We start from the raw sequence: 14,754 nt of genomic DNA on the forward strand, positions 1-14,754 counted from the left end.
ACGCAGATCAGAACTCCCCATACCACCCTGCACTAAAAATGAAGTTGATTTCGCCCACAGAGTCGGGCACGTTAGGGACAACTATTAAGGGACTCCCAGTTCCCCAAAGAGCTTGCAAATATGAAATGCGTTACTTATGTATATGCATCGAACCCGCAATATCTAATACCATCCGTCATAAGTCTTCCCCACGTTTTATTCTTCGTTTACTTTAATTTTAACAGTGGAGAGCGGGTTATTCCCTGTTGTATTGCTTTGAATCACAAATGGAATGATAGAACATGTTAAAGATTAAACAGCCCAAGTCTCCGCCTGTGTAGCGTTTACAGCAGCCCCAGGGCCTTTGCCCTGTGGGAGACTTGAGTGGACTGGGGACTGGGGCTCCGCCTATGTACAGCCACGTGGTTGCAGCATGTCCCTTCTTAGTTAAAGGCCCTTCGGACCATAGAGATCCCTTAAGGGCATGGGGGAAATAGAGAGGCTCTGGCGCATGCGCCTTGAGCAGCCCGCTGTCCCCGCCTCTACGCCGGCTCCGGCCTATAAGAGGGCTGGTCGTTGACGTCAGCTTTCTCTTCCGCCCGCTCTGTCCCCGCCAGCGAGACAGGGCCGCAGCCGCCGCCATTACCGGTCCCCTCCTTTCCTCCGCTCCCGGAGAATCCGCCGCCATCCGCAACCATGGTGAGCCATCCGCGCCGCGAGGGCGGCTGGGGGGACGCGGGGGGCCCGGACGCAGGCGGGCCGCTGGTTATGGCCGCCCCCTGGCCGGTATCGATCGACGGGGCGGCCTGGGAAGTGGGGGTGGGGCGGCGGCCTGTGCGGGGGGGTGGGGGGCTAGACCCGTAAACCCCCCCCCCCCGTACCTGGGAACTGCGGGGCCCGGAGCCGGGTAGGGGGAGGAGGGTGTCCGTCCCTTTCCTGGGTGTGGCTAGTGCCAACCAGGGCAGTGCTCCCTAGTGGGGAATGGGGGGTTAATGGGGGGGTGCCCCTTCTCTAGGGTAGATCTGCCCCTGGCCCCTGTTGGAGCGGGCTGTGCTGCCCCTGTTAAAGGGAGCCCCGTCCCCAGGGGAGTTGTGCGCCCCTCTCGCAGTGGGGCGGTTGCTCAGCGGGGTCTGCTAGCCTCCCCCTTGGGGGCGTGGGGGGGTGATCTGTGCCCTGGCCAAGTGGACACAGACTGTCCCCCTCTTCTGCAAGGTGTGGATGCGCCATTGGGGAGGGGGTAGGAGGCTCTGGGGCCTGCTGGCTCTACCCAGCCTCCTTGCAGAGCGCCGGTGGCAGGCGTGAGCGTGCCCTTGTACGCCCAGTGGCTGTGCAGGTTGCTTCATGATGCTGATCGGCCTCCTCCCCAAAGAGACAGACAGGCGGGCAGGCTCCCCAGCCCCACTCTCCTGTCAAGGGGTTTGTTTGGTGGAGCCCTGAAGCTGTGGGGCGGCTGGGAGTGATGTGGCGGGGTGGGGGAAGGCAAGTGCCAGGATGAGGTTTCTGGTCTCTCCTCTCTGGTCAAAGGGAGGTACTGCAGGCCGGGGGGAGGGGGAAGATTTCCTGCAATGAGGTAGTAGCGATCTTATGTAACTCTGCAGTCTGGAGTAAAAGCCTAGCTTGGATGCTTGGGTTGTGAAAGAGTGAGCTGATGCTCTGAGTGGGCTTATTTTGTGAGCTATCAGGATAGCTGTGTGGGGTATGGGTAGGAGTACAGGTGTGAATTGTGAGTGACGGTGATCTTAAGACTGGGTTACAGGGGAACTTATTGACTGTAAGAGCCTATGAGGCTGTGGCATTGTCGCCCCAAGGCAATTGTAAAAGCCACTGGTTGGGGCATTCAGCTAGATGGCAATGCACTGGAAAACTCTGCTTTCTCTGAGTTGCCCTGTAATGTCTGCCGAGCAATCGGTTAAAGCGTGACTAAGCTTGGCACTGCTATGTTTGGATTCCTGGAAGAACTCTCCCCTGATCATATAACCTTCTCTTCAAGGTGAACTTCACAGTAGACCAGATTCGGGCCATTATGGACAAAAAGGCCAATATCCGAAACATGTCTGTGATTGCCCATGTGGACCATGGCAAATCCACCTTGACTGACTCCCTGGTATGCAAAGCTGGTATCATTGCTTCTGCCCGTGCTGGTGAAACTCGTTTCACTGACACGAGAAAAGATGAGCAGGAAAGGTGCATCACTATCAAGTCAACGTAAGTTGTTTCCCTTCAAGCATTCTGGTATTCAGTTGCTTCTCTTCCTTGAGTCATGGTCTGATCACAGGACTGGGACCCAGGAACTCCTGGGTTCTAGTTCTGTTTCTGATACTAAGCTGGGGGAAGAAGAAACTACTTAATAAAGTGCTTTGGTTGCCACCAGAGGCTTACTTCCCTGCAACCTAGGGCATTGTGAGTGTTGTCTAAATGTAGTAGGACAGGGGTTCTCAAACTGGGGGTCGGGACCCCTCAGAGGGTCGTGAGGTTATTACATGAGGGGGACGCTAGCTGTCAGCCTCTACCCCAAGCCCCGCTTTGCCTGCAGCATTTATAATAGTGTTAAATAACACTATAAAAAAGTGTTCCTAATTTATAAGGGGGGGGGGTCACACTCAGAGGCTTGCTATGTGAAAGGGGTCACCAGTACAAAAGTTTGAGAACCCCACTGCGGTAGGAGTACTAAATACTGGCTTGTACATGGTGCATCAATTACTACCTCTATCTTGGTAGTCAAAACAGTAAAGGAAAACTTCCATGCAATCATAAGTTAAAATGTTCCCTGTTAGTATCTACTTATGTTAACTGGTATCCCTGGCTTGTTTAATGCATTTCTTTAGTCAGCAACTGAATAGTCTCTAACAACAACTTTTATCAGGAATATGCCTAAGAGCTACCCGAGCTAAATGTGCTATAAATGCATTGCCAAAAATAGAATGCATTAAAGATGAGTATTATCATGTAGCACTTCTTTTGTGTATCTGTATTTTTCAGAGCTATCTCTCTCTTCTACGAGCTGTCTGAAAATGACTTGGCCTTCATCAAGCAGAGCAAGGATGGTTCTGGTTTCCTGATCAACTTGATTGACTCTCCTGGACACGTAGACTTCTCTTCTGAAGTCACAGCTGCTCTCCGTGTCACTGATGGTGCCCTGGTCGTCGTAGACTGTGTCTCTGGTGAGAACTGGTAGCACATTTAAATGCATGTTATATAGACATGGCATGCTAGTCCTGCAGCAGTAATCACCAAGCTTCTGCCTCCTCCAGGTGTGTGTGTACAGACAGAAACTGTGCTGCGACAGGCCATTGCTGAGAGGATCAAGCCTGTCCTGATGATGAACAAGATGGACAGAGCACTGCTGGAGCTGCAGTTGGAGCCAGAAGAGCTGTACCAGACCTTCCAGCGTATTGTGGAGAATGTCAATGTCATCATTTCTACCTATGGGGAAGGAGAGGGTGGCCCCATGGGAAACATCATGGTAAGGAGAGGAATCAAGGGGCTGTATTCCAAGTGAACAACTGTCCAGAGCTTGCCCTCAGGTGTTTTGAAAGACATCCTTCCTCTTTGAAGCAAGGAGCAGTTTCTTGTATTCCTCTGGAGGTTACATTGTTGACCCAGAAGAATGTTTACTATAACACAGTATGGGTAGTTGGCTTGAAATACAATTGACTTATAGTCATGCTTCAGTTTGGATGCACTGAATTACAGGTTTAATCGTACTGCTATCTGACCTACTTAGTGTCAACCCATCCCTCAAATTCCTGATCAAACTGAGACCCTCATCGGCTACCCTCTTCCACTTGATCAGGTCTTGTATCTCACACTTCTCCTTATGCTGGTATAGGCGGCCTCCACTTTCAAGTAGAACGTTCTTCTAGGCACTCAGGCTCCTCAACTGTGCCTTGGAGGGTGATACCATGGATTCATAGACAATTATAGGAATTGCATCGCCTTTGGGTGGACTAGCACACAGTCATATCAAAACTTCCATCAGTTTGCCAAGATCTCTTTCCAGTCTGGGTCTCAAGTATTCTACTCAGCAGCCAGTCATGAGGCATTTCAGCCAGTTAATAGCCAGTAGCTTTTGTCTGGCCAAGTCTAGCTCTTGCACCCAAAGCACTTCACCTTCCTTCTGTTTAATGAAACCACACTTGGAAGTGTGTAGCGGAGCTAGGATGCCTGCTATTCATCCACTGGGAAGGGAAGGGTACCCTAATCAAATCACTCAGCATAGTCAGACAACATCTCGATCACTAATCCGTGCAGGTAGCTGGTGAAGGCCTGACGACATTCAGTTAACCACCTGTGTGTTTTGCTATCCGATTCTCACTACTAAAGCTGAAATTGAGGCATGAACTAAGTTGGGCTCCTAGAACTTGTTTTGGTTTTTTTTGAGGCAGAGCTGCAGGACCTCAAATGTCTCCTAGTCAATAGCAACCTCCCCTGCTGAATAATCTGTCCTATGTGCAGCTAAACTAACCCTTCAGAGGAGGTGATTAGCTAACAGCACTATGGAAGGCAGGGTTTGCTTATCAGTGGAGCTGCCACAGTTTTGGGGGTGGGGGGGTGTCAATACAAATTTCACCTTAACACTACTCTTCTGACCTGTTTCAGATTGACCCTGTGCTAGGTACAGTTGGCTTTGGTTCTGGCCTGCACGGCTGGGCTTTCACCCTGAAACAGTTTGCTGAGATGTATGTTGCGAAGTTTGCTGCAAAGGGTGATGGGCAACTGAGTGCTGCTGAGCGTGCCAAGAAGGTAGAGGACATGATGAAGAAGCTGTGGGGAGACAGGTAAGTGATCTGAGCTCATGGTTCTACTAGTGCTGCTGATTTCTGAGCTTGGGCTTGCCCTATCTAGGATTACCTGAGCTACACCTTGAAACAGCTAGCTGGAGCAGTGATCCCATAACTAGAGATGGCAGAGCACAGAGGTGGTCTGTAAACTCAGACCAGGCAGTGGTGGGGAATACCTGTATAACACAGCTGTGTAGATCTCCAGAACGGGGGAATACTTGAACTCTCCTGGGCTGGGAGTAAGGAAGCAACAGTATGGTAGCACCCAAAGGAAGGAATTCTAATTAGGGTGGATGGCTTATTGTGCTGACTGCTTTAAAGTCCCTCCCATGAAGGACTTGCAATCTAGATACAATCAGACAAATATTAGGGGATGGGACTGGGAATACACCGTACGGGCAGATCTATCTCAATTTTGCTTTTGAAGCAAGTGACTGAAAGTGCATCAGATCTCAGGAAGGTAGAGGTGAACTCCTCTCAAAACAGGTCTTTGACTTGATAACCCTTCCCTCCATCTTGAAAGGCCAGCAGAATAAGCAGTGCTACTTAAACAAGATGGAAAAACCAATCCCCTCTGATTTTGATTTTTCTAGATATTTTGATCCTGCTTCTGGCAAGTTCAGCAAATCTGCTACCAACCCTGATGGAAAGAAACTGCCCAGGACTTTCTGCCAGCTGATCCTAGACCCCATCTTCAAGGTAACTACCATGGTACTACATCTCCTCTTAACTGGCAGTGGTCTGTGCCTCCTTTGTGTGCATGATGATGGAAAAATTTCTTCACTTTGACCTGACTTGACTGTTTGAAGAAATTTAAATATCTGACACAAACACAGCTGAGCCATGCAGTAAGGGCTGGGAGAGTTACTGCTCTCTAGACAAGAAGCTGTTTATAAACCATGTATCTGATCAGCTGACCTACCAATTGGCAGATACAAGGGTTGCTGTTAATAAGGCAGTTAAACTGCCATTTACTGGCTCTCCCTGGAGAATGAGCATGAGCTGCTTTCTCTGTGAACTGGGTTGCTTGATGCTTTCTCCCCTAACTTGGAACTCTTGCGCTAGGTCTTTGATGCAATCATGAACTTCAAGAAAGAGGAGACTGCTAAACTGATCGAGAAACTAGACATCAAACTTGACAGTGAGGATAAAGACAAGGAGGGCAAACCCCTACTGAAGGTAAGAACTGACAGGCATTGCCTTGGGAAGAGACTAGCAGTGGGATGCTAAGCTAGTCTTTCAACACTGTTGGTAGATAACCTAAGTCTGCATAACTTGGATGAGAAATTTAAGGGGGCGGGGGGGTTGGCAGTAGTATGAGCAAAGATGGGTTTGCCTGAGCCTCATGCCTCCAATCTGCTTTTTCAGGCTGTGATGAGGCGCTGGCTGCCTGCCGGAGAAGCTCTGCTGCAGATGATCACCATCCACCTGCCTTCCCCTGTCACAGCTCAGAAATACCGCTGTGAGCTGCTGTACGAGGGCCCCCCTGACGACGAGGCTGCCATGGGTATGAAGCACTTGTAGTTGTAGTGTGCAGGAGCATAACTGCATTAAGGCTCTAAAATGCCCAGAGCTGCTTGTTTGCTTTTCAACAAGTATATACAGCTGGGCTGAAGTTGTAATTCCTGCACCTGCAACCTTTGTAGTGTGGATCAGACAAGCTTATTAGTGAGCCGCTTTCCTGTGGATAGCTGGGCTAGCCAAGTACCTGGATAGTAGCCAGAGTGTATACTAAAGGCTCAGCCTATGTTAATTACAATGATCTCTTGGCATATGGCTTTTCCTTGCCAGTTGGGCTAGCTAACTACCTGGCTGGTAGCCAGCAGGCTGGTGTCACAACTGCTGCATTCCATCGGAGTGATTACCTTGCTCCAAAGCAGAGAGCACTAGTAGTGGAAGAAAGGACCACAGGTCAGCTCTGATCGCTTCTTCTTTCCCAGGTATTAAGAACTGTGACCCCAAAGGGCCCCTGATGATGTACATCTCTAAAATGGTGCCAACCTCAGACAAAGGTCGTTTCTATGCTTTTGGACGTGTCTTCTCTGGTCTCGTCTCTACTGGCTTGAAAGTCAGAATCATGGGACCAAATTACACTCCTGGCAAGAAGGAAGATCTGTACCTGAAACCAATCCAAAGGTCAGTAAAGGCAGGGATTGATCCCATGTTGAGATTAGATTTAATGCCTTATATTTTTTCCTTCGATGCAGGTTCCATATTTACGTCTACATTCCCAGCACTTGGTGTGACAGTTTAGTAGTTTCCTGATGTTTCTTTGTGTCTTCAGTGGCCTTTTTGTGCCCCTCACTGGTCTACTCAGTCGAGACAAGGCATCTAGCTTTCCTATGCAAACCTGTCACTTCTAGGCTGGGATCCTTTCTAAGGAACCATCCAGATTGACTCAAGTTTTTCTTAACCCAGGACCATTCTTATGATGGGCCGCTACGTTGAACCCATTGAGGACGTGCCTTGTGGTAACATCGTTGGGCTGGTCGGTGTTGACCAGTACCTGGTCAAGACCGGAACAATCACCACCTTTGAGCATGCTCACAACATGAGAGTGATGAAGTTCAGCGTCAGCCCCGTGGTGCGTGTGGCCGTTGAAGCAAAGAACCCAGCTGACCTGCCCAAGCTAGTAGAAGGACTGAAGCGTTTGGCCAAGTCTGACCCTATGGTGCAGGTAAGGGTCCTCTGAGGAAACTCTCTTCAATAGCAGTTGCTTGGAGATCTGTTGGAGTATTGTCCATAATTACACATGTAATGACGCAGCCCAGTACCATAGAGGAACCATGTTTTCTCATCTTTCCAAGCCGCAATATTTGAGTAGAAGAGATTGAGGGAATACTGGCAGAGAGCTTCCAAAACTCATCCACGTGAAGGCCTTCACTTGGATGAAACCTGTAGCATGCCATGGAAGCGTGGGCCAGGGATAATCGATTTTATTTATTTTGGTCACGGTCCAGACTCTAGAGCAGGGGTGGGCAAACTTTTTGGCCTGAGGCCCACATCTGGAAATGGAAATTATATGGCAGGCCATGAATGCTCACAAAACTGGGGTTGGAGTGCAGGAGGGGGTGAGGGCTCTGGTTGGGGGTGCAGGCTGGGGATAAGGCCATTGGGGTGCAGAAGCCAATGGGAGCTGCAGGGGCAGCATGCAGAGCGGAGCCCCCTGGGTGCCCCTGTTGGAGGGGGGGGGGGGGGGGGGGGGTCATGCCGCTGCTTCTGGGCGCCGTGTGGATCGGCCCCTGACCCTGCTCTCTGGCCGGAGCGCCAGAGCAGGGAAAACCCCAGACCCCGCTCCCCAGTGGGAGCTCAAGGGCTGGATCTGGCCTGTGGGCTGTAGTTTGCCCACCCCTGCTCTAGAGAAAATACAAAAATAACAAATTTGCAGTACATTCAAGTGTCCATCAGTTGGATTTGGCCCATGGTCCTGCCTATTGACTACCCCTGGGTTGGGATCAACTGGATCTCTGGCTGGAGTGAAATTATCTCCCTGAATGCTCCACCACATGGGGACCATTGGCAAGATCACTGGTAATCTTCAGTCTACTCCAGGTTGCTACTCTGGAGCTTAGTCAAGATCCTCGACAACATGATTTAGTTAACACGTCACTATCTGCTGTATACATATTGAGGGGACATTGTGCATTGAAGGGCTGATGAAAGACTGCTGGAACAAAGCATGTGGTGTGCATAACTATATTTTTTGCCACCTGATGCTACATACAGCTTCCATCTAAGTCCTTAACAGAATGTAGAAACACCTTGAGGGTCTCCTGTAACTTAACCATTGCAATGGATGTCATGGCAATTCCTCTTCCAGTCAGAAGAGGAAGGGACTTCAAAGCCCTTGGAACCACAGCATCTCTGCTTCTCCTGTTCAGAGGCAGAAAACTACTGCCCTGGCAAATATCATCTTCAGTGAAAAGACTTACTAACCTTGCTGGGCCACCACCAATTTCCTCCTCCTCCTCCCCCCCCTGCGAGCTGTAAATCAGTTGATGTGTGTAAAGATCCAACATCTCAAGTGACTTTTAACAATATAGACCAGTACACACAGGTGCTTTAATGGAGTCCTAGTAAGGAGTCTCCTCCCCCACCCCATTGCATGACTGGTCGCTTTGTTTCAGTGCATCATCGAAGAGTCTGGAGAGCACATCATTGCTGGTGCAGGAGAGCTGCATTTGGAGATCTGCCTGAAGGATCTGGAAGAGGACCATGCATGCATTCCAATTAAGGTAAATCTGCCAAATCTTCCCTCTTGGTCTAAGCCCAGAAGAACTCAACTGAAGGCTGAGAGGTTGAAATGGCTGCAGATCTAGTCAGTCTGTGAACTCCTGGATTACTGGGAACAAATACAACTGCTGAAGCTGTTGTTTTCGTGATGGGAAGCGCAGTCGCTCTGTAGGTAGCAAATCCATGAGGCTGCAGTGGAGTGTGGAATACACTGTCTCCACTACAGAGGCGCTGTGGCTAGTGGACTGACCATAGGGCTGAGAGTCAGGTGTTTCTAACCCAGCTGAGTCACTGACTCCTAATTCTGCTTTCATTGGGGGGGGGGGGGGGGGGTGTGTGTGTGTGTGTGTGTGTATATACTAATCTAGAAAATGGGGACAGATGCCTAAAATGAGTGAGTCTGCTACAAAAAGGGTAGCTGATGTCTAGTGCAGCGAACACTTCAGAGTAGTAACAGTTGTCTTGTGTTTCTGGCATATTAATAATGCTGATTTGGATGTCCTGCTAAACTTTCTGTGCTGGATACAATGTTGCACTTCAGAGGCCTTTCGTATGGCTTGTGGGTGTAGAGTAGACTTCACAGCTCAGTTAAGTGACTATTGCTTTACTCTTTCCAAATCCTCTGGAACTAACTGGTGACTGGTTGTCTGCAGAAATCTGACCCTGTCGTGTCTTACCGTGAGACGGTCAGTGAGGAATCCGACGTGCTGTGCCTTTCCAAGTCCCCCAACAAGCACAACAGGCTGTACATGAAGGCCCGACCTTTCCCAGATGGATTGGCTGAGGATATCGACAAAGGCGACGTCTCTTCCCGTCAGGAGCTGAAGCAGCGTGCACGCTACCTAGCTGAGAAGTACGAGTGGGATGTTACTGAAGCCCGTAAAATCTGGTGCTTTGGTCCAGATGGCACTGGCCCCAACATCCTGACTGACATCACCAAGGGAGTGCAGTACCTGAATGAAATCAAGGACAGTGTTGTGGCTGGCTTCCAGTGGGCTACTAAGGAGGTAGGTGCAGTAAACTGCTATTGATCAAAACCAGGCATTTGTTGCCTTCCTGCCTCTTCTCCTCTTCTCTTCTTTCTCTTCTTCCCCCTCCCGCCCCCCAAGGTCTTAGGTGGATCACTAGTATGGCAGTGCAACATACTGCAGTCCTCCCATGGGCAACTAACATTGACTAGCATATCTTGATGCAGCTGCTAAAGTTGCCTTTAATTTCATCCCATAAAATAGGGGAGACTCTCCATTTAACAAAGATTCTGATAGGCCAGGCCCACAGTTACTCTTGGCAGTACCTTGCTTTGGCATCTGGATATATAGAACGTTCCATAGGTAAACGTTTGGCCCGTATGAGACACTGACTCTGAGCCAGGAGTGGCGTTTTGTTTCTAGCTCATTGCTGTTAATAGATTTGTCACCTAGCATGGCCCTGCTAGAGAACTGTTTGCAAATCTCTACAGGACGTGGCTGGCACTGTCCTGCATTTGTGACCTGTCCCCAACAGTGGGGCCTGGAGAATCTCTCAGTTGGCCACTGATATCTGGGCTTTGTTCTCTTCCAGGGAGCTCTGTGTGAGGAGAACATGCGCGGAGTCCGCTTTGATGTGCACGACGTGACCCTGCATGCTGATGCCATTCACCGTGGTGGTGGGCAGATCATCCCTACTGCCAGGAGATGCCTGTATGCCTGTGTGCTCACTGCTCAGCCAAGACTTATGGAGCCCATCTACCTTGTAGAGATCCAGGTACTTGCACTTTGCTTAGCTTCAGATCTAACCTACAATTAAAGGACTGACATTTTAAGCTTAAGATGAAAGCAATGCCTGTAATACAAACTTTCTGTGTACCAGTGTCCAGAACAAGTAGTTGGTGGGATCTATGGTGTCCTGAACAGGAAGCGTGGCCATGTCTTCGAGGAATCCCAGGTGGCAGGCACTCCCATGTTCGTTGTTAAGGCCTACCTGCCTGTCAACGAGTCTTTTGGTAAGTGACCTTCACGTTGTTCTTAGTCATCTGATTCCTTCTACAAGCTTAGGAACTTCTGCTAGAGCTCCACCATAGCATGTACTGACCTCTAGAATGTTAGAGATGGGTCCTCCCGGCTGACTACTTCCTTCACGGGGTCATGGTGCATAGACCTAGTAGTTACATTCTTCCCTTAGCCTCCTCTTCATTTGAGCCTGAACACTCTCTCTCCCTCTCTCCCTCTAGTGACTGGAACACAAGAGTGGTTTCTTGGGGCTTAAATACCATGCACTCTAATTTCTCTTGGCAAATACTTGGTCTGCTCTTGGTGACTGGGTTCCTATCTCAGAACCTCATAATCAAACATGCGCTTCTCTCTAAGCTCTTTTTTTCCTCCATAGGTTTTACAGCTGACTTGAGATCCAACACAGGTGGCCAGGCCTTTCCCCAGTGTGTGTTCGACCACTGGCAGATCCTGCCTGGGGACCCCTTTGACAACACTAGCCGTCCTTGCCAGGTCGTTGCTGAGACCCGCAAACGCAAAGGGCTGAAGGAAGGCATCCCGGCACTAGACAACTTCTTGGACAAATTGTAAAAACTACCCCCCAACACCACTTTAAAATCACTGTCGTTGGACTCTGAATAAACTAACTAGCATAACATCAAATGCAGCAGACAACTGTAGACTGCAGTGACCATCTCTTTGCATTATACTTAATCAGTTTCATAGCAATTTGAGACTTTCAGAAAAAAACACATTGATATTCAGCCTTATAGGTTTCTGTGTTGCACATGACTCATCGGGGCCCCACTTGGTGCCATTGTAACTTAAAAACATTTCCACTTGATGCAACTCAAGTTGCCCAGTTCCATATTTATTTGACACACAGGAAAGATGCTTTCCTCTCTGCAGGGATTGGGCAAAAGGGGTGGGGTAAGAGGGTGCCTGCCTCTTTAAAGGGGGAAATTCATAATGCCCAACAGCTTGCAACCCAAGCAAAACATTGCAGTAAGAGGGTTTACTTGAGTTAAGGGCCTCTAGGATGCTTTTTTTTTTTTAAGAGAGGGGGATGTGTAAGGGGACTTCTAGTTGGGCAGAAACTCAAAGGCAGGAAGATCTTGTGCAGTGTGATTGTCATCATGAACATCAACAAATGTATTAGTGCCACTGGAATAATAAATTTGATATGGTGATGAGTATTCAGCTGGATTCTTGTTCAGTTTCACTTCATTCCAGACAGTCCAGCAGAGAGGAAACCTTCAAGCTCTAGCAGGGGGCCTGAATCTAGCACGCCCCCCCCCTTCATTAGTGATCCATAGCTGCTGGGCTGGGGTGTCTTAAAGCAAATAGTCTCATTCTGATTTCTAGGGGAGAGATGTCCCTGTGAGAACTGCCAGGCATATGGAATGGGCTGTGGAAAAAGAGACTGGGGGTAGAGAAATCTGCAAATTATTGTGCTACACATCTGCTTGGGCATTCTCTTTATCTGGCCTCAGCTCTAACCAGGCCTCTGCAGCAGGAAAGCACTTGAAGATCAGACAAATGTGTAGTCCCATGACTACAACAAATGTTAATCTTCAACTTCAAGTACAAGAATGTCACTCCAGCTTGTTCTGTGTGCTACTTTCCCCAGTCAGGAAAGTCTGAGCACAGTTCAATGGCTCACTGGGAGAAGCTAATCAAACCTCGGACTAATTCATGGTTAGCAGGAAATCTGCATGGCAGAGGTTGCTTGGAATCCAGTAAGGTAGCATGCTGTGGTCCAACTTGAACGGTTTGTTTCTGCCATGGTTGTCAAGAGGTGCATTCCCTTCATGCTGTATACAAGTCATGGATTGTTTGTTTGCTAGCACTTTATTGCTATTTAATCCTGTCCTACAGGGTTTAGGACTCTTCTGTCCAAAAAGCGGCACCAGTTTAAAATGGAAACTGCTGCAACTTTGCTTGTAGACAAGTCCTTAAGTGTGCGGGGGGGCGTGGTTGTGAAACTGATGTAATGAGTGCACAGAACTGTCTGCCTTGTGTATGGGGTGTAGTTGCCACGTCGGTCCCAGGATATTAAAGACCAACGTGAATAAGGTAATATCTTTTATTGGATCACCTGATGATGATAAGCTCTTGAGCCGCACAGAGCTCTTCTGGGAAATGTATTCCCACTGTGGCAGCAAAATGCAAGGTGGAACAGAGATTAGTGTAAGTAGTTAGCACACATAAGGGACTGTTCAAGATGAAGTGGCCTTTAAACATTCTGGAAAAATCTTTTCTGAACCCACCACTTCTGGCCTTCAGACATATACACCCCCACTCTTCAAACTCATCAGAAGCAAGCTTCCCACTGACCAGGACATGCCAGAAGTATAGATGCAAAATCTGCAGCCAACTCACAATGATCAACAAACCTTTCAAGATCAATGAATCCTACGCATGCCCATCACAATAGGTGGTATACCTCATTTAGTGTGCCAAATGCCCCAATAACACTAGGTGGGTGAAACCAGACAATCGCTATGCTCTTGAATGAACTCCCCTAGGAAAATAAGACAAAAACACCCTATCACCTATGGTTAAGCATATGATTCAGTGACAGATTCGGTGACTTTTTGGGACCTCTGTGTCATCTTTTTGGGCAGGGCTGTATTAGCAGTCAGCCACAGGCCAAGTCTGGGGATACAAAAGAGATGACGGGCAGCTAGCCCTGAGTCCACTGGAGCAGCGGTCCCTGGCCTGCCAGAGCAGTGGCTGGGGTTAGTGCAGCAGCAGTGGTGGGGATTGAGCAGCTGCAAGCAGTCCTCTGTCCATCCTCCTGCTGGGTATTTTTAGTAAAAGTCAGGGACAGGTCATGGGCTTCCATGAATTTTTGTTTATGGCCCAGGACCTGTCCCTGACTTTTACTAAAAATAGCCATGACAGAATCCTAACCTTACTTATGGGTGAACACTTTTTCCCACAAAGCAATCTCTGACCTATCAGTCCTTATCCATCTAGAAGCCTGCACAATGCTTTCAAAAGAGAAGCCTGGGAGCTTAAATTCATTACTCTGCTAGACACTAAGGGTACATTCAGACTACCCGCTGTATTGGTGGGTAGCGATCGATTTACCGGGGATTGATTATATCGAATCTCATTAAGACGCAATATATCAATCCCCGAACGCACTCCCTGTCGACTCCAGAACTCCACCGGAGCGAGCGGCGGTAGCGGAGTCGACGGGGGAGCCGTGGCCATCGATCCTGCGCCGTCAGGACCCAAGGTAAATCGATCTAAGATACTTCGACTTCAGCTACGCTATTCACGTAGCCGAAGTTGCGTATCTTAGATCGATTTCCCTTCCCCCCCCCCCGTGTAGACCAGCCCTAAAAATCATGCACTGAACAGACACTGGATTTATTGATTACAATAATCTGTAACCCACACACCCCCTCGTTTTGTCCTATGACTGCAGTGGTGTTAATGGGCCACTCCCCCTTGAATGGAAGATCTTTTCCAGACCCGAAGAAGAGCTCTGAAAGCTTGTCTCTCTCTCTTACCAACAGCTGGTCCAATATGACCTCACCTGCCTTGCCTACGTCATCCCTACTGATGCAACTTCTACTGCTAACTGTAGGTGGGTGTACTGAGCTCACTCACATAGGCACTTACTAGCTTCTTCCTGGCCTTATCTTCACCGCACTGTTAGTGTGAACGGCAACTAGAGTTTGGTCTGTAACACGATGGCCCTCCATGCTCACCTCTAGCACAAATTAAGGATACCTTAAGCTCCAGCTAACTGGCCCATCAGTGTGGGTTAGGGTGACCAG

At 48.9% G+C, this 14,754-nt stretch overlaps 1 protein-coding gene across 1 annotated transcript; it reads left to right on the forward strand.

Moving 5' to 3' along the window:
• The first annotated feature begins 574 nt into the window (after window positions 1–574).
• Window positions 575–12,166, forward strand: EEF2 (eukaryotic translation elongation factor 2). Its single transcript, XM_026655010.2, has 15 exons — window positions 575–678; window positions 1,970–2,184; window positions 2,959–3,140; window positions 3,231–3,442; window positions 4,579–4,757; window positions 5,354–5,459; window positions 5,826–5,939; window positions 6,129–6,267; window positions 6,701–6,896; window positions 7,179–7,437; window positions 8,888–8,995; window positions 9,647–10,000; window positions 10,554–10,736; window positions 10,842–10,974; window positions 11,358–12,166. Exons 1-15 carry the CDS (start codon window positions 676–678, stop codon window positions 11,549–11,551), a joined length of 2,577 nt encoding a protein of 858 aa, XP_026510795.1. The 5' UTR covers window positions 575–675; the 3' UTR covers window positions 11,552–12,166.
• Window positions 12,167–14,754: the final 2,588 nt, after the last annotated feature.

Source organism: Terrapene carolina, unplaced genomic scaffold (genome assembly GCF_002925995.2).
Source record: "Terrapene carolina triunguis isolate 2854851 unplaced genomic scaffold, T_m_triunguis-2.0 Scaffold194, whole genome shotgun sequence".
NCBI lineage: Eukaryota > Metazoa > Chordata > Testudines > Emydidae > Terrapene > Terrapene triunguis.